Here is a 23,776-nt window from a genome sequence, read left to right as displayed (position 1 = left end):
TGTCGACGCATCCACATCGCGACGTTAGCTGTGTTCCCTCGGTGCACCAACGTACTCTATGACAGGAAGATGTGGTGGTGCCATGCATTTAGTGGCCCCATTTCCTGCCACTTCGATAGTGACCTTTTACTTTCCTCACCTCTGTTAGCTGCGACTTTTCTGACGCCCCACCTCCCCTCGTGTGTGTCATAAAAGTAGGCCATCGGCGACCTCTATTTGACAGTCCCTTTGTGGAAAGGCTTTCTTCCAACCGCTTCGGCGGTCACCTGACAACCCTGTATCTGGGACATAGCTGCCGAGTCAAAAGTGGAACTGAACTGAACTGGTGGAAAGTCTCTTAGGAGAGTGTAAGGTATACTTCGGACGACGACAACATGCTTAAGGGACCTCATAAAAAACAAGTCCAAAAATCACTTCACATTAGTGGAAACATGTTGAGGAGGTGAATTGCCTCCGAATTACACTATAGACCTTTCGGCTGCTCGGGCAATCTCGTAGACAACGACGGCTTAAAGCTCATACTAATTCTCAGTGAATGTTGCAACTTCACAGTACAGCATTAAGCAAGTGAGACGCGTAAGTACTCTTTGTGATAAGACCTGTACCTTTATTCCTTGTCCAGAGAGACAGCTAGACTACCGACGTACCAGAGATCCCCCTCCCCTGCCCAATTCGGCAATTTCCAGTGAGGTTTCGTTGAAGTGGTGGTTGCTCCAGGAGTGGGCTCATTTACAGGCTCTAATGACGCGTGCACATGCACAAGGAGGGAGAAGCTAAGCGATAAAGGTTACCAACGGAGCAATTAGGGCTTGAGGTGAGCAAATTCAAGGGCCACCGTCGAGGTTGGCGGGATTAAGGAGCCACTTGGAAGGGACCCATGGCCAAGCGAGCCTAATAAAGTAGTAAAGCATTATCACACCACGTTCATGCATACGCTTGCTGCAGAGACATTCACATGGACGTCAACAAACGGCTTTTGATAAACCCTACGAACTTCCTCAGTGTTGATGTGGACAGTCACTATGTGGAGCCGCGCTTGTAAGTCTTCTTTGTTCATAGCCTGTTCTCAACAAAGTCGACAAGGTGTTAAACATATTCAATGCGACTCTACATGGTCACACCCGGACTAGCCACACCGATAACCAATCTAATACTACCTGCGAGGTATATACAAGGCGGCATGAAGAGTAACCAACCTGAATATCTGAGCCCAACCACCAGGTAGACTTGGGGGCTAACTCCTCTTGTGTGAGTTGCTTTTAACCACCACGAAAGGCTCTGGAATATTTAAGACTCTCTGAATCCCACTCATTTTGAGTGACCATCTCAACAGTACCTACCATTTTTTCGATATTGATCATTCCACTCTTGCCAAGCGTGTTCTACCCAAAAATTGTTCCCTGTCATGGCAGTCACAATCCAAGCTCCAATCATTCCTGGACTTCATACTCCTCCTACCATTGAGGATTTGAATTTGTCATCGGCAGTGTATGTTTGAGAACGTAGCATCTGCATCCCGCACTGACCTCTAGTGAAATAGGTATAATCTACTCCCAGATGATGCTGACCAACCTGTTGTGCAACACATTCATCTGCAAGAGCTAGCAAGCCTATTCAAGCGCTTCAATGTGCAGAAAAAATTCGGGATGCACCTTATTCACGGACATTTCCAACTTGATGAAGGCAGCGTCATGCTCGGCACTGCCCTCACGTCTCTCCGTGGGTACTGGACAAGGCCCACCAGCATCGCTAAGATAGAGCCTGCTGACATCCATGGACACATTTTCACTCTAACGGAAAGTGGAGAGATGCAGGCATACGAATATCGGGACGGGCCTGTTCCCAATCTGGAAGGAATTGATCCGACATTCTTCCTAGAGTTGATCAAGTATCTTCAGGCTAATAATTTGGCAAGCCTTCTTGGGCTTGAAATTCTCGGAGCAGAAGTCCCGGATATGATGTGCGAGTTTATACTTAAGGGCAATGGAACTGTCATATTGGATGCGAGGGAGCTTAAAAATTGGAGCTCCTATCGCTCTACGGGTTTCGCCCTGAAGAAACCAGGCATGACTGAACTCAAAGGCAACCAAACCCACGCCAAGACGGTCAGGGAGACTCATCAGGTTTTTACTGATGGAAAGATCGAGACGGAGGATCCTCTTTTGGATGTTCTTCGCGCTGAGGATGTAGTTCACTGAGTGTTTGCGCCTAGTACGCCACTGCGTTAGTGAGCTTACTTGTGTAGCGAGGACGACATGGTTAATGTGATTAAGATCCCAAAACTGTCATTATCGAAGCTTCTAGGAAGTAGTTAAGGCAACAGAAATTGAATATTCCTTTACGACGCACATGAATTCCACTAGCTTAGATCAAAACGCTTTGCCGAACCCGCCGTGTTGAACGGTGACTTATTATTCGAATTCTAACATGACAAGCATATGCTAATATGTCAAGCATACTCAAATGAATCGACACAATGCTGATTATTCCACGTAGGTCATGACTGGCTTCTTATTTAGCCGTGCGACATGCACATGATTAATCTGTGACTCTTAGATACCATTCGTGCAAAATGCGTCCAGATACACGAGAGACGATGAAGTCGTTGGATCTATCACGCCCTTCAAAATCTTGCCTTCCACAACAAAGCCATATCGACAGAACAGGCCCGTCATTCTTGCACGCCGAATGAGGTGCATGTCGACTTCTGATATATTGGAAACCTTTGCCCGGAAAGTCTGCCAAAAATGGCCTTCAAGTTCATGGCGGTTATCATAGTAATGCCATCCTGTGGAATCCATGTAGCCAAGAATATTCTCAAGACTCCACAAGGCAAAGCCAAACGGAAGAATTCTCGCTTCAGCCCAATCAACAATTCCCGTCATATGACCCGTTTTAGAGTTTATCAAGATATTCATCTCGCACAGATCCTCATGATTAAGGACAAAAGGTAGCATCCCTGAGAAGAGTGATGGCAGGCTTCGGCGAACCTCCCTTAGGCTCGAGGCAAATCGAGACGGCAAGGATTGAGCAAGAAGGTCAAACTTGGATTGAAACTCCATGAGCAGAGTCGCAGTATCGCGCGGATCTAATTGATGATTGCTATTCCATGACTGCGCGAAAAAGCTGCGTAGATTATTAGTTCCTGCTTGGAATTTGACCCTGATTCATGGTATACCTAGCTAGGTCTTCCACGGTGTTGTGTTGTCGAAACACAGCGTCGGGAGGCTGCACGGCGGCGATATTGCGCGATACGATGTAAGCCATTCCGGGAAGATGATCCATCTCGTAGATGTGAAGCGGCCGGGATTGGCCGATAATGCCATGATACTTGCAGCTGGCGACGAATTGTGGATGAATTGCCTTGGCCAGACTCATGACATGCATGTCAAAGCTGGAATCAAGTGTTCGAAACTGGAAGATTTTGGTAGTCCCCACGGCAACCGTGTAACTAAATGTTCCTTGTATCTGCACAGGCCTCAGTTGTCCTTCAGCATGAGCACGAGCGAAATCGTCGCACTGCTGCCTGGTTGCGCTGGTGTTTGATTCAAAGAAAAAGCCGATTGAGTCATCGAAGTAGTAGGAAGCCATCGTGGTAGAGAGTTATGAGGTCAGAAGATGCATGGTGCTGGTCTTAAAGGCGGAGTAGGGAGAGCCCCTCATATATGAATGATGAATGATGCTTATGCCCAGTTTTAACAAAAGCAAAAAGTCGTGGATGTTTGAAGGCAGGACAAGCCACTCCACTGCGGGGTTGACAGGTGGCGGAAGCTGCGGCCCTGCAAAACTCGATGCTCGAAGTTGAATAACTAGTGCTAAGGCTTGTGATCATACAATTGTATGTCAACAAGTTTACCATGCAAGGAGTTGTATCGGTGGGGAGAGTGACTTCCAAGTACTTGAACATCCTGATGAGGAACTGTAAGAAGAAAGGAGGTTAGACACCTGGGGGTTCTTGATTGTTGCCTACGACTAGCATATCACATCACACCTTGGGCTGGTTGATGAAAAGACGCGAAGTTGCTGGTGATGTCAGGCTCAGGGTGTTGCTATTTTTAAGCCTCGGAGTAATTGACTGAGGTTCAGCTTTGGGATTGGATGTGTGCGCAAAATGCACTGCGCAAGAACGCCACGGTACTTTTTGCTCTTATTAAAGTAAGTGAGTGTGTAAGCCATGTAGGGCTCTGGAGGCGTATTGTACCGAATATGGAGTGTTTCAATTAAGTTTATCTCGTCAATCATGGGGGTTAATGTTTGCTTGTCATTCTTGACGATGAGCTGTGTGCATGGCCCACAACCACCGACCTTCACCACCACCCCCCTGTTCGTTGCAGATGCTGTTGTTCACGTTGAAATTTTGCGTCTTGACATTTTACTTTGTATCTCCCACGTAACATGACATTTTGCTCCTTCCCGGCCAGGAGGACTACAGCGGTACTTGTTTCTGGACCGACAAAATGCAATGTCGCTGACGCGAGAGAAATGACTTTTGGTTGCGTCAAAATGTGGATATGTGCGGGGTGACTCTCAAGGCTCGTGATAACAACTGTAATCCTGTTACAACCTTCTGGCTGGGAAGAGTGTTGCGGTACGTACCGATGTCATGGCTCTGGCCCGAAAAATCACGCGCTCAAGACCAACCCCACTGTGCTCGATTTAACTCCCCAGTGTCGCCACCTCTATTCATGCAATTCAGATACTTACAACCTGTTTAATCTCGCCGCTTTGCAGCGCAGACGGCCTGATCGGTTTCTCAGACTGCATCTTTCGACTGCATTTTTCGATGGAAGCGATAACATTACAACACCGAGCCGACGCCCGCAGTTTCGAGGCTATGCATAGTGAAACAGACGTCCCTGGTCTTAACAAGGCTTTGACGAAAGAGGATCTAATGCGAAGTCGAAATATGTGCGTAAATATTCCAACTTCGTCGGCGGTGGCTAATTTTTGGATAGTTACAACAAACTCCCTGATGATTTGCAACAACCAGCGCTCCTCGATTCGCACATACGCGACCTTGCTGACTTGTTCGTTCGGAACCGCGCTCATGAAATCTTCGGCATACACTTAGTTCATGGCCACTTTACCATACCAACAAATACTGTCTTGCTTGGAACCAACTATAGTCAGCCACGCTGCCGCTGGGCTAAGACCACCCCAATCCCACTTGTGGACCTTGACTGTGTGCATGGGCATATATTCGTTCTCTCAGACCATGAGTTTCACCCATACGAGTATCAAATGGGTAGAATGCCCGATTTGTCTCAAGTTGGTAGCACTTTTCTCACAGAGCTCGCAAATTATCTGGAACTGAATAATTTGACGATGCTTGTCGGACTCCAAGTCATTGAACCCAATGCCTCGCCCATGTTTGAGCTGGTCCTGCCTATGGGGACGGTCATGGTGGATGTCACCAATGTAAATGGATGCGTCCCAACTAGGCATACTGGCTGGCAGTTTCAAGTAATTAATGGGGAATCGCGAGTATGTACCCCATATGAGACACACGCTCGACATGCCAATGGGCATGACATTTTCAACGCGGGTGCACCTCACCCAAAACTAGAAACATTTCAAGATGTCAAACATGCACTTCAGCAGCAAAATATTCTTTGCTGCTAAGTTCGTCAAATGGTTAGGTGGGGGAATGCAAACAGTTTGTATGGAGCTGAGCTCATGAGTCGTTGCTCAAGTTTGTAGATAGCCATTAGTGTCTTCGTTGGCAACCATCAATTTGCCCCGTTTTCCTAGCTCTTTACCCATTTCTTCGGAAACCCAGAGAGTGAGAAATGATCTCTTCTTTCCATCATAGGTGTTGTACCTTTGCTCAGGATTTGTTAACCATATTTCCCAGATATGCTGGTCGAGCGACATTGCATATCGTGCGTCTTCTTTTCGAACAATGAAAACTCCGCCCTTATATTTATTGCTCGTTGCTCGTTCTGTTGTTCCCTGATTTGCGGCGTCGTGTAGTTCACTGTTCGCTGGTGCATCTATGTTATCGATTGTGCGGCCACCGTTATAGCCACCTTGATGGTCTTCGTTCGGCGATGCAAAGGCGTTGTATTTCCTTTTACGTGTCAACAATCGTCTGGATGTATGTTCTAAAGTAATTAGCCTCAGTCGGTGCAATGAGCCAAATGTTGTACCTTTCATGAAAGCATCGTACGACTCTTGGTCATCAGGCTCCTCAACAACAGCATCGACAGCTTTGTCCACATCCGGCCGATATAATAGAGGGGAGAGCTGGCGATTTAACATGAATTCTGCTGCAAGGGTCCGGACTAGTTCAAACTTCTCATGCTCCATCTTGACAATATCTTCGGTTGTATAAGTCAATCCGCAAAGCTTTAGACTATCGCAATCTAACTGGCGTAGTTGCTGAGACCTATCTCCTCCACGGCTGTCCTTCCGAAAGACGAAGCGAATGAGATGCTTCACTTTTGTGGCTTGCTGTTTTGGGAGGGCCCTGTCTTTTGGTTGCCTTCGCAGCAGATTTGCAGTGACTTGTAATGATTTCTGAACTTCGAATTGAGCCTTTAATGATGTGATCTTCGCCAGGACCTTATCGAGTGCGTCATCTGAACTGTCGACATCCCAGAGATCCTGCCGTATCTTTTCTAACTCTTCCTCGAGTCTCTTCAGCGTGGCGTCAGCCATGGAATAGATGTGCTAATTGGCTCCTTCAGGACGTGGTACGTTAAATCTACATGGACAAGTGAAGGCACTGACGTTGCGACGTAGATATTAGGACACAGACGAGGTGAGGGGTAAAGAGAGCGAGGTAGAGGTGACAAGGTGTTTCAATGACCAAGGAAGTGAGCAAGATTGACGGCCACCATTGAGGTAAGGCGGGGATGAAGCCACATTCAGGACGGACTAGTACGGAAGTGGACTTAGCGGAGCCCCAGACCAAACAACGAAAATCAGCTGCGACTTGTAGAAAAAGAAACTATCTGAAACAGGGATTGGACGTCTACTAATTCTGTTGGCGGCGGCGCAGGAGACGGTTCATTCATGCAAGTATGCAACCACATCTGCTGTGATGTGGCTTGCAGAAGAGATGTTGGCTTGAGTATCGAACAGAAAACAGCATCGCATCAATTCGTTTAAGATAGATCGAGAGTAGTTTGATTCGATTCAGGGTGCGAAAGCATCGCTGTGTTTCCGTAGGAGAGAAGGACGGAATGTATTGTATCCAGTAAATGGCTTGAACGTCTATATAAAGCCCACCTCTGGTATAGCAGAATTTGCTCGTTTGTCATGTTGAACCGTGCCACTGAACAACAGAACCTCAAAAGACTTAAACTCTAAACCTATTTCAAAAACCCCTTTGTTTAAACACGTCACAAGATGTCTCGGCCCCTTCATAATCAGAAGCCAACCTCTCCTGCAACCCGCTCCGCCACGCCTGACTCCCAGGTCGAGGCGCATGACGAAGGTTTGTGGATGAAACGGATGAGAAAATCCAATTACAAGAAAGATCCTTCTGAAAAGTAAGATATGACCTGCTGTAACTTTGCTGGACGCCATGTCTCGACATACTGACTAAAGAGCAGAGACCCTTCGACTTCTCTTCGTCGAGGACGTGGTATTCATGATATTTCTTCGAACGAGCAGTCGGCTGTGGCTTCATCGGACATTGCTGAAACTGTTTCTCGAAAAACCCACACTACGGACGACTTAGAGAAGGCCAGAGCTAGATTGGTCTCTGAGGTCCAGAAACTTGGCCTTAGAAATGACGAGTCTCATGAAAATCCTGCTCATGCCAGCAACAAGCTAGAAGACGCTGACACTGAAGGTCTTGTACAAGTTTGGGACAGTAGCAAGGACGTACCCGCAGGCTCTGTCCTTGAGAAGTGGACCGAGGAAGACCGGATGAAGTGGGCTCAGGGCACGGGCATCGACATGAACGATTTGCTCGACAAACTTCCCATCCACAAGCGTTGCACCTCTTCAACTGTATTAGGTGATCGATCGGAGGACTATGGGGTCATGGACGTGAATGATTGCCATCCGCCATGGATCGAAACTATTTCTGGAGATGAAATGTCAGCAAAGAACATGGCTCTATGCGACAATGAATATCACGGTATATCAATTGGACGACTTTCCGGCATCTCTCTAACCCCACCACCCTGCAAAGATACATATGGCAAAACTTTGCAGCCAGTCCCATTCAGTGCTGTTGGTACGCCCACGGTGGCGGTATCTGACAATCCGCCTCTAGCTAAGCCTGATGCGACTTGGGGCACTGGCGTAGACTGCGATCTAAATGATGGCTCTCGCAAGATGACTGAGGAGGACATCGCCACACTAGGTCTGCTGGGTTGGTGGAAGGAGAGCAATGTAAACACTGGTCTTCCGCCAATAAACAAAGAGAATTTTCCCGGGCTGGAAAATGTGCGCACTCTCGATTGGCGGTGCCACCTCTGAGAATAATTCTGAAGAGAATGTGGCGGAGAATAAGTCTGAGATTGACAGAGCACCCACAAGGATCCCGGAAAACGCTTCGAACCTTGAAAATATGGAAATCGATTTACCTGATTTTTTCGTCACCACGAGCCGTCAAGCAAGTCCTGCACAAACCCCCCTAAGCGTGTCTTCAGACTTGAAACTTCAAAAGCGTCCCATGAACCCATACCAATGCTTCCGTACAGGCTTCGAGCGTGACTGGCTAGGATCGTGCTGATGGGCCTGGTTGGGTAAAGGTGGAAATAGAGACAGAGAGTCTTCCGAGCCAAATAGACAATGTGGAAGGAGCATCGCGTTGCCCGGGCTTGTCAGTATAAGGGCACTAATTGTTGGATCGTGACATCTGATTTCGTATGCCTTTGACTTGTTAGAAAGCTTCTAGCATCCACTCATTTAGTTTAATACATGCGCCAGTATTTCCTAGCAACGGCCTGCTGTAGACTTTTATCATGTGACGCGCCGTCGCAGCGCAAAGACAAAAAAAAAGCCTTTGAGGGTACAAGTCTGGGGTTAACCGTTCATAGGAGACCATAGATTGACGTCATGGTGACGTTTGCATCAGCAAGTCTGATAGCCCTTGCTAAAATATTAGCCCTAGGAACACCTTTGTGGAAAATCTTCGAGGAACATACATTGATGGCTTTTCAAGTGGCAACTGGGGAGATTTAATTTACAATGTCTGTTAACAGCCTAAATTCAACTTTGGTCCATATGATGGAGTCGGGCGAGTTCAGCGATCTCAAGTTTGTTTGTCAAGGAGAGGAATTCCAGGTCCACAAGGCCATTGTTTGTGGGAAGTCTCCTGTGATCAAGGCAGCAATTCAAAGAGGATTTAAGGTTAGTCCTGTTCGATAGACCTGGCTGCTTGCTAATCCCTACGTGATGTAGGAATCTCACACCAATGTCATTGTGCTGGATAGCTTCCAGTGTAGTACTGTGAAGCGGTTGGTCCAATTCATATACACTGGTGATTATGATGATCCCGAAACGCCTCAGGCCGACGGGAATGCTTGCTCTGGCAACACCGACAAGGCTGATGAAGGTGGGATATTTGACCCTAGTACCTGGGCATAGTATTAAGGTCACTGATACGGAAGTAGGCGTCTTGCCGAACGACCAGCTGCAACATAGTGCTAGCGACGAAGGCAGTCCCATTCCCTTTTCGAAAGGGGAATTTAAGCCGTCGCTGCCGCCGCCATCGACCCCCAGTGCTTCCCTCCTTGAACATATTCGTGTTAACTCGACCGGCGATTATTACAGAATAGATGAGCTCGTTACTCTGGCCAACGCGAAGATCACGCATCTCCTTCGGAGTAACAAAAAGGATCAATCCTGGGTTCCAAGCCTTCCTCTTGCAATCGAAGCAGCGGTTAGATCAACGGGAGATGGTGAACTGTTGGACATCCTAGCTTCGGCGACTGCAGCGAACATTTCAACAGTTACTGAATTGGATCAATTTGAGAGCATACGCGTCATGACGGGCTTCTCGATGAAGGTTCTGCGGAGCTGTGCCCAAGAGATCCAAACATTAGAGAAAGCAGTCGAAGAATCTAGAAGGACGATCGAGCTTCAACAGGCGAAAGAACAGCAGAGCAAATGCGAGATTTCCAGACTGTGCCGGGCCTTGAGGGTCTTGAAAAGGACAAGATGTTGCCGGAATTCAAGTTGTGACGCTGAGTTTCAATGCTTCATAGATCCAAATGAGGGTATTCTCCGTTGCGACAAGTGCCGCTGCACGCATTTCGATAGAACATAATATTCGCCACATGCATGCCCCAGGCTACGAGCGCGACAGCAAGGCCAGTCCTCGGACTTTCGTGGAGTTTCACGACGGACTATGGCCGGCCCAACTGGGCCTACACAAGAAGCATGCGATGAGATTACGAAGCTTCAAAGTGAGCTTCGAAGTGCAAGGAATGCGCTGCCCTGGAAAGGCAAAAAGCGGCAGGAGCTCCAAAGTGGCAAATCGGCAATACGTAGGTGATAACCGAACGGCTAGTGGGTACACCGTGTCGTGTGAGCCGTTAGACGCGGGAAATGGTGCTGACAAGATCAGAAATTGCTCTTGGGAATAACGGGTCCTTGGCAGAATTATAATCGTAACGGCGCTGATTTCGGCGCACAGGCGACGGGTAGTTGGTACAAAGTTTTCGTTCGTTCTATCGCGCTTCTTCATTGACTGCATCTCCATAAAAATTAGTGGCACAGCCAGAGTTATTCTGTTGTAGTGCTTGTTAACTTGAAAGAAAATTCGAATGTATTTAGTTGCATGGTGTCTATAATACATAGGCCAAGGTATTTAGACCTCTGACAGATCGAAGTCTGTCAGAATTACCCTCCGGTTTTGGATCGAATGCATGTTGTAAACATGGGCCCATATCATGAGAATATTATTCTTCTGCCAAAACGTCCTGATCCCGTTGGGCATCCTGGAGGATCTTCTTCATTGTAGAATAAAGCTCGGGTTCACGTTTTTTCCATCTGCCGCCGTTGGGAAACACGTGCCTTCGCATTCTATTAACCCAAGGAATCAAGGGCTGGTAGTGAGATGTGAAGTTCTTCTCTGCGTTCTTGAGAAAGTCCTCCTCATCAGCAATCTCGCCCTTTTTTGAGACAACTAGTTTGTCGTCATTGTCAGTGTTCCAGTCATCCAATCTAGTAGGCCCAATACTTTTGCCTTGAGCGTCGTAGTGAATGCATATCCAAAATAACACCCAGAAGAAAGACTCAAGGTCGTGCATGAAGGAATGTTCCTCGCCTAGCAGAGCGCCAATGGCCATAAATGCTCTTGTGCCGGTTTTCCCTTTTGCTCCCGAAGCGCTCTCTCGCCGCCTCTTAATAGCAAGGTCAAGGTCAATCAAGAATGCCGCCCATGATGATGATTTCTCATCTTCGTTAATCATAAGATTATTGATAGAAATATCCCTATGGAGAAAGCCAGCTTTGTGCAATGATTCGTGTCCCTCGATGCAGCTCTCGAATGCAGACAGAAGAGCCACTCGAGAACTTGCTTGGTAGATCGGCTCTCCATAATCAAGGAGGACGATTCGCCGATGAACACGATTTGATACAGGATCAATACTAGCTTTTGTTGGAGATTCCGAACGAGATCGCTTAGCTGCTGGCAGCCCAGCATCAGTTTCACTGGAGGGCCGCTTCAGGCCACTGCTGTTGCTCTTGCCTTCATGTGAAACGCTAGACACGCTGACACTTGGAGGGAGTCCTCGGCGACCCATTCGAAAATTCGCAATTTTTGCTTTTGAAAGGTCTAACCCTTTCCGAACATGGCTTCGAATGTCGTCACTGACACCTCGGATGCAAACAGTTTCGTGATGGTAGTATCGGGCGACATTAACAACGCCCTTATTTGTTGCCTCTCGGAGATATTCGCCCTCTTCCTCTCGATTTGTGTACTGCCATGAATCTTTGATAACGAGTGGCACCTGCGGGTCCTCTCTGCGGTGGGCCTTCCAACAGGTCGTTGCCCGGCCAGCGATGCAGGGAGCACGCTTCATAACCTTATCGATGTATATGCGCTCTGTCTGACCATCTCGGTTGATTGTTATATATCGCTCGCCGTGAGATGTGATGATGGTAGGATCAAAGCCAAGATTCTCCTCATCCATGCACAAAAATCCAAGGACAGCGGTCACAAATTGCAGCGCGCCGTCCTCGCTGTTGATGTCGAATTTATCTGAAGCGATCCCCCCTAGGCGGTCAAATTGCCATACTCTCATAATCGATCCACAAAGTGTAAAACCCAAGACGAACCGAAGGGCATCTTGCGCCTTGAGGACCTCTCTGGCGTAGGTTGCAAGATCAATCCACGCTAGTGAGGTTATATCGGCGGCCGGGTTACTTTTCAACTCGCCGGGCACGAGAACTTGTTGCCACCGAAATCTGTCGTCTTTTGAATTCGGCTTATATGCCAAGTCACGGGCTACAAAGCCAATGTCCATACTGCGTTTGCCCGTTGAGCCCAGTAGCGGCGTTTTCGGTTGGGCTAACAGCTTGCGGCGATGCATCACATTCAGATTGAAATCACCTGCGAGAGCTTCCAGTCTTGGTATCAGGTCGCAAAACCAAGCAAGCACATCGGGCTCTTTAGCGCGTGTGGGCCACCCGATCCAACCCTCTCTGAAGAGAGGATTGTCACCTTCCATGCACTTACCTAGAACCGTCTCGGACGCTGTATTTAGTCCTCTCACACTTCCAAAGAAGGCATCGCAGAACCCTGGAACATCAACGTAGAGGGGTCCGAGTTCTTGTTTTAAGACTCTGTCCACTTCTTGACGGCGTTCTGACGAGTTCACGAAGCTGCTCGTGTTTTGACTCCAAGGAGTCTGTTGCAGAGATGATGGTATAGACCGTGGAGGAGGCGTGGATCCGGCGACGATGCGACAAACTTGATCCCAAATAAGCGCTTCATTTACGCTGTTGGCGAGACAAATTTTTATGAGCGGTTTGATTAGATCTAAGTCATAATCGTCGGATGTAATCAAAGTGTTGAGGCTCGATATTTCACTGAAGACCGAGTTGCCATTATTGGAGCGAAGGAGTCGAGCAGCCGGATGGATTTGTAACGCCGACAGAAGAATGAGAATGCAATTTTGAAGCTCTACAAAGCAGCGGTCAGATATGGCTTCTACAAGCGCAGGCAACTTACCTTCTTGACCAAGCCGTTCTATTTCGTTTGGGGTGAACGAGTCGCGAAAAGCCTTCAGGCCGTCCCCAATAGGATGCTTCTCGACGACATGCAAGAGGCTTTGACCCTTCATGGATGCTGCGCCTGGCATTTGCCGCCTTGAATTGGCGTGGTGAAAAGGAGCGGTCGCGTCGCGCTGCACAAAGGGAGGAAGTTTGGTAGCACCACCGGCATCGGAAAAACATGCCCCGAGATGGTTTGGGGGTAGTTGATCAGGGCATGCCGAGTGGGGTGAAGCAAGGCACCATGCCGCTCCCAACTCAACGACCGGTCGTGTTGTGATCATGACTAGACTGCTCTCTCCTGCCCATTGAGTTGGATCGCCGTTGAGAGCCACGTAATTGACCACGTTTTTCTGGTTGGTCGGCACGGTCGATTCTAGCTGAGCGATCCCGCCAGCCACTGTATGTAGACCAATTATTGAAGTGGAGGACATCCAACGACATTCCGCCGAAAGAGTGTGTATTTTACCATGATTGATAACAATGCTAATATTAATTCGCAGCATCCACTGTAAAGTATTTGGAAAGATGGTGTACGCTTGGCAACTTGAAAATGCGTCGTTCATAAAGACTCTAAAATCACACGAGTTGAATTGAATTGAATTTAGTATCGCCTATCGGCGCCCTAGAGTAGGCATGAGGCGTGCTAGCTAGTCTTCAACAGTGATTACATAACTCACTCCACTTGCTAGTAAGCCCCGCAGAACGCGACCGACGGAGTCGTCGCGTCCATGCCCTCACGGTTAGCCCCCTGAGCAGTTCATGTAAATTCCTCCAACTATAGCAGATGTTCGCCCAGCGGCTGTTTAACTGCCACCATAGATACCCGTCAGCGGGGTCACGATTCCTGCTGAGGTTTTCCATCCGCGGACGTATTCCCTCGCAGTCAATTGCGCCTAGTCTTTTCGCGGGGACCAGGGAGAACCCTAATGTCGGTGGCATATGCCTCAATAAAGGGAAAGCGGGTTGTTGAACGAGTAGCGCTAACTACTCGGGCTGGATACTAGTACAGAGCGCGCCAGGCTTGTACAACTTACTCGGTTTAGTAGCGCTTGTTGATCTTCGTGTAATAGAAGTCCGCAATGCGCAGGTAAACCCTGTAGGATCTACCGAGGAACCTTCCTATCGCTGCTTCAGGGTCGGGTGTCAGCCGAGCCCGGAGATGCGAGGGACTTTCCTGCAGTAGAAGAGATGGGTAGGCGACTTTTAGCGCCCGCAGGGGCACTCTAGAGTCGCCTGGCCCGGGTGGGATTTTTCGTGGTATCCGCAAAGTCACCATGGTGTGATCGGGCAGCGAGTAGATATCCCAAAAGACGGCGTGGGAGGGCGAGTTCAGGGAGCTTTCGTAGCTCGGCGGCCAGGCCGAGCGATGAGTAACCTGCTCTCTCTACTCCTTGCCACCATCGCTGGTAGTCTACGGCTATCTGACCCTTGACCTGTCTCCTGCGGTAGGAGACTGAGGAGGTGTTCTGGAACTGCAAGATTGGCTCCTTGCTTGGCGAGAAGGTCTGCCAGCTCGTTTCCGAAGATGTTGCTATGTCCTGGGCACCATTTAACAGATACCTGGTATGGATATTTGTCTCCTATCTTCTGAAAGGCTCTGAACTGGGCCTGCGAGGAGTTTGATGCTGTCGCTCCTATGCAGTCGATGACAGAAGTGTTGCCCATAGATACTGTAATTGGTTCGTTGGCGAGATTGGCGAGTACAGCGCATCGGAGACCTTCTACAGCGCCGTGAATCTCTGCGTCAAAGACTTCTCTGCGGCCAAGTTGCCCAGAGCCCCAATCGACGAGGTGTCCATTGTGAAATACTGCAAATCCATACCCTGCGGTATCCATTTCTGTCTTGGAGCCATCGCTGAAGACGACATATCCTAGGGGTTTATTCTTAAGCCAGTATTAGAATTGCAGCAGGGCGGTCTCTTTTGGCGGTCTTATATCCGCATACTCAGTCGGAATGGTGTCTTTGAAGCGGCGTGGGATGAGCTTTGGTCGCTTAACCTTCTTTGTGCATGCCGCTGTGCGGAGGAGTCGACATTGCCTCCGTAAGGTTCGGTTGTGTGCTGTCGGGAAGTTGCTCTGGTCAACTTCATGTTGCGCTTGTCTTAGCCTTCTAGCAATTGGGTGAGCTGCATCTAGCATAGCGTAGCGCAGGCGGTGCGCGCTTGCATTTGCTTGAGGAAGATATCTGCTGGCAGACTCTAAAATCACACCTCGTGCCATTCCCAGACCTGTAGGGTAGTGGTATCATAGCGCCACGCCTTTTAATACAGTACATGAACTGCGAGCTTGCCGGCGTAGAACCTTGCACAGTGATCCGGTTAGGTTGAATATGATCCGTTGACATCAAATATAGATGTACGAAAACATATCTATGGTGCTTTTTAATATTTACATGGATTTCCTAATAAAAAACCAAATACTTCTTATCTCTTGCTTCGACTTTGTGGCTTGGCGTCTTTTTCTCGCCACCAAGATGCTTCCCAATTCAGGGCAGGCGTAGCCCCTGGTTGCACTTTGGCCTCTTTGGGGGGCATCGGCCGATTGAAAGCTGCTTGGCAGTGGACTGACACTGAGCCTCTAGCAGCTGGAGGTAATCAGGGTCCGCGCATATGGGCCAAGTAGACGATTGCTCGTAGCGTGAATCAGCCCATGAGAGACCAGGCTTTGACTGATATCCTCCGATATGACCATCCGGCGGTCTAAAGACAACCGCGACGTCGAAAAAATATCCCATCTCGTTTACCAAGTCAAGTGCAGTAAATCAGGCTTGTCACGGCTCGTCAGCTTTGTATAGTACCTCACTTGAAGCGACTCCTTTGATCGCGTGTGGAATTGGTTGCGATGTCGCACCTGAATTTGCGTCCACATAAGTTGCTCCTCTTCCTTTAACATTCTGATAAAATCGTCTTCATCTGAAGTAAATTTTGCCTTGGTCGCCGAAGACCGAAGCTGGCTGGCTCTGTGTTTTTGAGCTTGGAAGCAATCCAAGACTCCATGCTCGTGGGCGACATTCTAGCTGTGATAACTGACGGTGCTGACTAGATATATTCGCGGCTTCGATTTGGATGCTTGATCTTTCATCATTTCATATCTAGGGATGTTTGTATGTACATAGGAAAAGGAAAAATTATGGAGATCAGTCTTGCGGAGCCCTCGTCTCCGTACGCACCCTCTCATCGTAGCATTAGAACATAATGTTGGACGAACAGCACTATAGCAACTACCGGAGCGAAGAGGAAGCTGCAAAAACCAGCAGCCATGGCCATTGCTTCCCGCAAAGTCTGACCACTGGCAATCGGAGTACTCTCACTCTGTCATGTGCGTTATAGATACGGGCAAGTCGCTCCTAGTTTACGGGTATAAGCTCTTCCCAACGATTGCGTATTATTTTTAGTCTCTACGTCCATCGCTTTGGGGCTCACTGTCTTCGCTAGATGTTTCCACAGTCTCCTGGCAAGTACGTGCATTGTGGCCGACCTCGCCACATGTGCCACAGTGCCGTCCATTCCTGTCATTGCGTTTCCTACGACTGCTTTGCCGTACACATCCCTTAACCTGCCCGCTTCCCGTTTTTGAATTATTAAGCTTGGAAGCAATCCAGGTCTCTGACTTATTTTCCCTCCTCCATGCTTGTAGACGGCGTTCTTCCAGCTGGGATAATAGACGGTGTTGACCAGATAGATTCGTGACTTTAACTTGGATAGTCGACCTTTCGCCATCTTTGCTGCCAGGGGTATTTATATTTAAGGCATCTCCGCAACTAATCGTACTAGCCCTAGATCGGTTTTCAAGACCGTAACGTGAGTTGGAAACGTCATACTCGGGCTCACACCTCTTACTCGGCACATCCTTGGCCGAAAAGTGCTGTAATAACGATAGTGCTTCTAAGAGGGCTGCGCGTAAAGTCGAGCATGATTTGCATTGGCTAACTTGCCTCATATACTGCATCCCGGGTAAATAGTTCGTCTGCTGCGGTGCAGCTAATGGCGAACAACTTGCCTCTGCATTCCGAAATTGACGCGCTGTGGCTTCCTCGCGGCGGCGAGAGCTGCACTGTACCGAGGGGCACGTTGGCACAAAAGCACAAGCGTTCGAGTCAATGCTTCCAGGAGGGCTGAGCAGGGTCACATTCTGAGCTGTGGCAGGATCTAAGCCTCTCTTTGAATGGCACATAACGGCACATTCTCCAGAGCCATTGTCGTTCCAATTGCTGTTATCCTCATGGGAATAATCACTGCCTTCATCAGCGGAAGCCAACTTTGGCCGCTTCGTCTGCCGTTCATCAGTTGTTTCAATACTGTCATGGTCATAGGCTAGCTGCTGTTTAACATTCGTGTTATTCGGCTGTTGATCCGCCTGCAGCCAACGATGACAGCTCACATCCTTATCACGTAGATTCTCCGGTGAATGGGTCTCAGGCCTGGCTCCAGCACGAGTTTCGCCTGGAGATGGCAGGAATAGCGGACATGTGGCGTGATTGCTGTTGTTTGTTGATGGCCTTGGTGAGTCCACGGTGATGCACTCTTCGACTCCGAAACATGATTGCACTTCGGCCGATTGCCAACACGCAGTCTGCGCTGACTGCAATACAAGACTGCTGGAAGTATGGGGATGCTCGTAAACCACTTGATTGGCCTCGTTATAAGCAGAGCAGGTATCCCCGAGTTGCAGAGCTGCACAAGAGTCGCTGGATAAATCGACAAGTGTAGGATTTATAAACATCGTATCATTTACTTCTATAACATGTTAATGTCTTCAATTCGAATAGTTACTCCGATAGCATCATCACCCGTCATACCAGGATCCTCTGACCCCTCAGTTACTGCCTCGTTTTGCTCGAGAGTTTCCTGAGGCACCAACCCCTTCGAATATGTCTTAGGGATAGAGACCTTCTTCGATTTTGGTAACCGTTGAAGGCTTGGATCGTAGGACTTAAACTTAAGCGGTTTGTGCATGATGCAGTTGAGGAAAAATGTCAGTGAAAATTTTAGTCGAACGAGATTCAGGGTCAGAATATTGGAGAGGGAGGAGGTGCTTCTGATATAGACGACTGGTAATGTCGGGCTCCAACCAGGATCACATCTTCATGCCGTGCTCTTGCTACAAGAGAAAGCGGACCATTCCGACCTGAATTATACCAGTCATTCCCCATGCAGTCGGCTCCTTCCTGTAATATTTTTTTTTTTTTGGCTGTTCGACCCCTTCCATGATGCACCGTGACAACAAATCAAGGCAGGTGATATGAGCGCTTTCGGGCTACAAACTCCCGTGGAGCCAATCGCAACTCGTACACTGCTAAGATGAACACAGGAATCATGTCACGATGCATACTGCGGCTGGTTGATCAACATCGTCAGCCAATCCCTTGAGACGCCAATGTGACAAAACGGTCCGACTCAGCTGTTTAGGGGTGGCAGCTTCGTCACCGCACCTTCTGCTGCAGCTAGTGGGAAAACTAGTGAGCCTTATTTTTCTTGCCAAATGCAAACAATAGGGAAAACGAGGCAAACGGGTGCCGCGTAACCTGCCAGCTGACGATCCATGACAAAGCATGTTCTGTCTGTGTGTCGCATTCACTCACTATGATGGTGATGTAGTTTGACCTCACAGTGTACCTCAGGCATAGTGAATATTATTAGCGGATGACATTGTTTAGTCTGTAATGCTGTTGTAGACAGACTTGGGAGCGAGCTGCGGAGCCATTCGTTGCGAATTATGTGTCCCAAACCTAACAGTTTTGACACGTCCTCTTCAAATCTGCGGAGAACTATTCTTGCATAGGGGCAGAGCGAGGGTGAGGGCATTCGGCCTTCTACTGCTTGATCGAGTAGATGGAGTAAACTAGTCATCAAGTCCATAAAGTGTTGGACAACGTGCTACATGCATCTCCGGAGGCCTGTTGGTCGACCAGGTTCGTAGCAACCCAACCGTTCTTGTGACTGGGCGGACGAAGATGAAACGCTGAGGCGTCGACATTTACATCATGTCGTAGCTGCATTCTGTTGATCTTCACCTTCGGCCAGTTCCCGAAATGAAGCCGCCCCCATCCGTAGCAGAATGATCGAGACCGCCATCGACCCAATTTCCTGTCCGACTCTGCAGCCAATCTTTTGATGTCGATGCTTTTCTTAGATTGGTGTCGTAATGATTACCCTCGCTAAACTCCTGGCAGAAGTCCCAGCGAGGTGATGAGTGCAGATACGAGCTGCCGGCTGAAATGCGTCATCCTTTCTTCCCACGATTGGAGGGCTTGTGATGGTTATTTGCAAAAGTTCTTGCCTTCTTCAGTAATTCTGAAGGGGCATGACGTGTTCCCAGTTGTGTCGAGACTTCTGCACTGACGAGAGTCTTCAGATATTTTTTCCCTTTCGGGTAATTTTGGACGAGGCCTGCGAGGTTGGTCACCTAGTGAACATCGAACCGACCATTTCCAATCCAATTCCAACGAAGATCCCAGTCACTAGCGGTCGGCAGAATTCCTCAGCTGCGCCCCGGGCATCCCGTACTTGTGAAAGGAGGTACGGAAATCATGAAAGTATCAGAGTATCCAGCGCTTCGGCTGCGTTATGCGGTGGTAATGTTCCTCCTCGTTTGTCATGTTGATCGTGGTGTCGCGGGCAACGTAAAGGTTGATGAGTAAGCCGGCACTAAAGAAGAAGAGAATGGTTAAAAGAACAACTTGAAGGGACTCGACGGTACTTGTGGGCGGAGCTGGCGGGACGGCCGCTTTATAGGCGACGCAAAAGCGGCGAGCGAAGGAGGGGCTGAGAATTCCCCGATAAGGGAACCACCGCCTGTGGTGGGCCAAGACCACCATTTCCCGAGGCGGACAAGCCGTCGTTTTTAATACTTTAATAAAATTTATTAAAATATAATTATAATACTAAAAGTAACTTATAAAAGGTATTTTATTTAAATTATAATAAGCTTTTAAAAATATATATAATTATTAAAAAGCTAAAAGCTAAAATAATAAAAATTTTTAAAAAATACTTAAAATATAATAAGCTATTTAATAAAAAGCTAAAAATAAAATTATTAAAATATTTATATTAGAATTATAAAATTAAATTTTAGCCTAATATTAAACTAATATTTAATAAGATTTATTTCTAAAATCTTAAGTAAAATAAAATACTTAAAAAGTATTTAAAAAATATATTAAGAAAAAAATATATATAATTATTAAAGTTTTTAATAAAATACTTAATTTTATAAGTATTAAAAAAAAATAAAAAACTATAATTATATATTAATTATTAATACTTAAATAAAATTATAATTAAAAATTAATATTTATTATTACTTATAATTAAAATATAAAATAAAATTAAAAAAGCTAAATAATTTATTATATTTAACCTAAAAAAAGCTTATAATTTAATATAAATAAAAAAAAGCTATAAATAAATAATAATATTTTAAATTAATAAAAAATATTATAAGTACCTAATAATACTTTTTAAACTTATTAATATACTAATAATATTTTAAAAAATAATTAATATAATTATATAAAAATAACTAAGAATATTTATAATTATATATTTTAATAATATTTTTATTTATTTAAATATACTTTAAAAATATAAATAATATATTTATAAAATATTATAAACTTTATAAAATAATAAACTTTTAATTAAGGCTTTTAAATATTAGTTTTATAAATAAATTATATACTTTTTAAGTTATATACTTATATATAAAAAAGTATAAATAAGCCTAAAAAAAATTAAAATTATTTAAAAATAATTAATATTTAATAACTTAAAAAAAGTAAAAAAATTTATTATATTTATAAACTTTTATTATAAGTTTTTAAGTAAATATAAAAATATTTTATAACTTTTTATAAACCTAATTAAAAAAAAAATTAGCTTTAAATAAATTAAACTTAAAAATATAATATTTTAAAAAATAAAAAAATTAATTATAAAAGAATTTATATTAAAAGTATTTAATTAAAATAAACCTTATAAGCTTAAAATAAATACCTTAGATTTTATATTAGGTAAATAGCTTAAATAATAAAATAATTAAGAAAAATTATACCTAGTTATATTTTTCTTAAAAAAACTTTATAAACTTAAACTTAATTATAAAATTTATAATAAAAAATTTATAACTATTATTAAATACTTTAAAAAATAAAAATATTATTTTATAAAAATAAAATATTAAATTAAGATTTATATTAATTATAAAAATTTTATATTATTTTTAATTATAAAAAATCTAAATAAATAATAAATTAAATAATATAAAACTTTTATAAATTATAATTTTAAGATTATATATTATAAAAAATCTAAAAATAAAAAAATAAATATATTTAATTAAAAAGAGAATTTAAAATTAAAAAAGTAAGTAAATAATATACTTTTATTATATATTACTAAAAATAAAAACCTTATATTAAGTACCTAAAAAGTTAATATAATCTAATAAGTTAAGCTAAATAAAATATAAATATAATAAATTATATTATATATTAAAAATAATAGTTATTTAAATAATTAAAAAATAAAAATATATTTATTTAAGAAAAATAAAATCTTTTTATATAATAAATAATAATATATTTTTAATATACTTTAAAAGTAACTTATTAAAAAAATATATAAATACTTATTATATAAATATTAAAATATAAAAAAAATAATTAATAAAATAAAAAAATTATATAATTTTTTAAAAAGTAAAAAAATAATATAAGAAATTATTAAGAAATATAATATATATAATAAAATAAAAGTAATATAATATATATTATATAATAAATTATAACTAATATTATTACTTAAAAAACTATAATAAATTATTATTATAAACTTTATTATTAAATTATTAAAGTTAAAAAAACTAATAATAAAAGTTACTTATAATAATATTTTAATTATTATTAATAAACTTATAAAATATACTTATTATATTTTTTATATAAAATTAAATAATATTAATAATTTAATATATATATTTTTTAAAATAATTATTATATAATATAAATTATTAATAAAATTTATATTAAATTATAATAAATTATTTATATTAAACTTTTAAAAATATTTTATAAAAACTATAAAAGTTAAATAAAGCTTATTTATAATATTTTATTTATAATTAAATAAATAAATAAAAATCTTAAACTAAATACTTAAATAATATTTATAAAGCTATATTAACTATTAATAAAATAATTAGGTAAAATAGCTATTATTAGTATAATAAGCTTATAATAGCTCTAAAATTAATAATATTAAATTATAATAAAAAAATAAAAAAAAAGGCTAGTTAATTACCAGGACCTACTAGTAATATAATTAATAGCTATACCTAGCTAATTAAATAGTAATATATAATTAAAAAAACAATATATATATTATAATATATTAAATTTACTAGCTTAAAAGGTGATTTATAACCTTATATACTAGTAAAAATATATATATAATAATAATAATAACTTATAATTATATAAGTTATACCCTAAAAAACTTAAAGTAATTTAATATAATATAAATTAATAAAGTCTTAACTTTTATAAAGCCTATTATTTTCCTTATAATTACCTTATTTTACCTTTATATACCTAATTTAAATAAATTACTTTATAAATAATATAGCTACTTATAAGTCTCTAGCTTTATATTACTCCCTAAAGCATTATAGCTTTTTACTTATTAATATCAGACTTAGTTGGTAGTTAATAACCTTATTATAATTATAATTAGTACTAAAAAAAGTAATAAACCTAATATAAGTAAATTACTTATTATAACTTTAAGAATTAAAGCTAATAAGCCTAAAAGGGTAATAAAAAGGCTATTATTATAAAAGATATTAATAAGAAAAAAAATATATTATTAAAAGCTAAGAATATTAAAAAAGTTAATAAACTTAATAAAATAATTAAAAAAATAAAAAAAAATAAAATAAAAAAAAGAATTAAGAAAAATACTATAAAGCTAGTTAATAAAAAGTAGCTTTATATTATAATTTTCCCTTTTATTATAAAGGGAAAATTAATAATATAAAAATATTATTATTTAAGGTAAATTATAAATTTAATCTTATTATTAAAATATATATAATATAAAAAGTAAATATACTAATAATTATAATATATATAATAATTATAATAAAAATATAAAAGTACTTATAATAAAAATAAATATTTTTATAAAACTAAATAAAATATTATATAAATAAAAAGAGATTATTAATATTAATTTTAAAAAAAAAATATAAAGTATATTTTATTTATAAAAATATTAAAATAAAATAACCTAATAATAAACTTAATTAAAAGAAAATTAGATTATTTTTTATTAAATAAAAAATTTTAAATATTAATTATAAATTATTATTATTAAATAAAATAAAAACCTATTTTATATTTTATATATTATTATTAAAGAAAATATTAAATAAATTTATAATTATTATAAATATTATAATAAAAAATACTAATAAATATAAAATTAAATAAATACTTAAAGTATAAAAAAATATAAAAAATTATTATTATTTTATTAAATAAAAGGAATACTTAAACTTTAAAAATACCTAAAAACTAATTAAAAATTTT

At 42.3% G+C, this 23,776-nt stretch overlaps 8 protein-coding genes across 8 annotated transcripts; 3 read left to right on the top strand and 5 right to left on the bottom strand.

The window, feature by feature from the left end:
- Positions 1-1,405: 1,405 nt before the first annotated feature.
- Positions 1,406-2,198, top strand: G6M90_00g068370 (uncharacterized protein; the record flags this gene model as incomplete). Its single annotated transcript, XM_014685106.1, has 2 exons — positions 1,406-1,488; positions 1,541-2,198. The coding sequence occupies 2 exons, from the start codon at positions 1,406-1,408 to the stop codon at positions 2,196-2,198; spliced, it is 741 nt and encodes a 246-aa protein (XP_014540592.1).
- Positions 2,199-2,552: 354 nt separating this feature from the next.
- On the bottom strand, positions 2,553-3,591 carry G6M90_00g068360 (uncharacterized protein; the record flags this gene model as incomplete). The annotated part of the gene is made up of 2 exons (XM_014685105.1): positions 2,553-3,126; positions 3,179-3,591. 2 exons carry the CDS (start codon positions 3,589-3,591, stop codon positions 2,553-2,555), a joined length of 987 nt encoding a protein of 328 aa, XP_014540591.1.
- A 2,097-nt stretch (positions 3,592-5,688) lies between these two features.
- G6M90_00g068350 (uncharacterized protein) lies at positions 5,689-6,660 on the bottom strand (the record flags this gene model as incomplete). Its single annotated transcript, XM_066130868.1, has 1 exon — positions 5,689-6,660. One exon carries the CDS (start codon positions 6,658-6,660, stop codon positions 5,689-5,691), a length of 972 nt encoding a protein of 323 aa, XP_065987003.1.
- A 693-nt stretch (positions 6,661-7,353) lies between these two features.
- G6M90_00g068340 (uncharacterized protein) lies at positions 7,354-8,436 on the top strand (the record flags this gene model as incomplete). The annotated part of the gene is made up of 2 exons (XM_014685103.1): positions 7,354-7,496; positions 7,560-8,436. The coding sequence occupies 2 exons, from the start codon at positions 7,354-7,356 to the stop codon at positions 8,434-8,436; spliced, it is 1,020 nt and encodes a 339-aa protein (XP_014540589.1).
- A 714-nt stretch (positions 8,437-9,150) lies between these two features.
- Positions 9,151-10,550, top strand: G6M90_00g068330 (uncharacterized protein; the record flags this gene model as incomplete). Its single annotated transcript, XM_014685102.2, has 4 exons — positions 9,151-9,312; positions 9,364-9,517; positions 9,576-10,105; positions 10,170-10,550. 4 exons carry the CDS (start codon positions 9,151-9,153, stop codon positions 10,548-10,550), a joined length of 1,227 nt encoding a protein of 408 aa, XP_014540588.2.
- A 315-nt stretch (positions 10,551-10,865) lies between these two features.
- On the bottom strand, positions 10,866-13,253 carry G6M90_00g068320 (uncharacterized protein; the record flags this gene model as incomplete). Its single annotated transcript, XM_066130867.1, has 3 exons — positions 10,866-12,577; positions 12,647-13,093; positions 13,142-13,253. The coding sequence occupies 3 exons, from the start codon at positions 13,251-13,253 to the stop codon at positions 10,866-10,868; spliced, it is 2,271 nt and encodes a 756-aa protein (XP_065987170.1).
- Positions 13,254-14,408: 1,155 nt separating this feature from the next.
- Positions 14,409-15,275, bottom strand: G6M90_00g068310 (uncharacterized protein; the record flags this gene model as incomplete). The annotated part of the gene is made up of 3 exons (XM_066130866.1): positions 14,409-14,690; positions 14,746-15,056; positions 15,131-15,275. The coding sequence occupies 3 exons, from the start codon at positions 15,273-15,275 to the stop codon at positions 14,409-14,411; spliced, it is 738 nt and encodes a 245-aa protein (XP_065986981.1).
- Positions 15,276-17,921: 2,646 nt separating this feature from the next.
- G6M90_00g068300 (uncharacterized protein) lies at positions 17,922-18,140 on the bottom strand (the record flags this gene model as incomplete). The annotated part of the gene is made up of 1 exon (XM_066130865.1): positions 17,922-18,140. The coding sequence occupies one exon, from the start codon at positions 18,138-18,140 to the stop codon at positions 17,922-17,924; it is 219 nt and encodes a 72-aa protein (XP_065987157.1).
- Between the last annotated feature and the right edge of the window lie 5,636 nt (positions 18,141-23,776).

The sequence above is a fragment of the Metarhizium brunneum genome, chromosome 4, assembly GCF_013426205.1.
Source record: "Metarhizium brunneum chromosome 4, complete sequence".
NCBI lineage: Eukaryota > Fungi > Ascomycota > Sordariomycetes > Hypocreales > Clavicipitaceae > Metarhizium > Metarhizium brunneum.
Note: the sequence above shows the minus strand (reverse complement) of the source record. Positions and strands in the feature narration are given on the sequence as shown.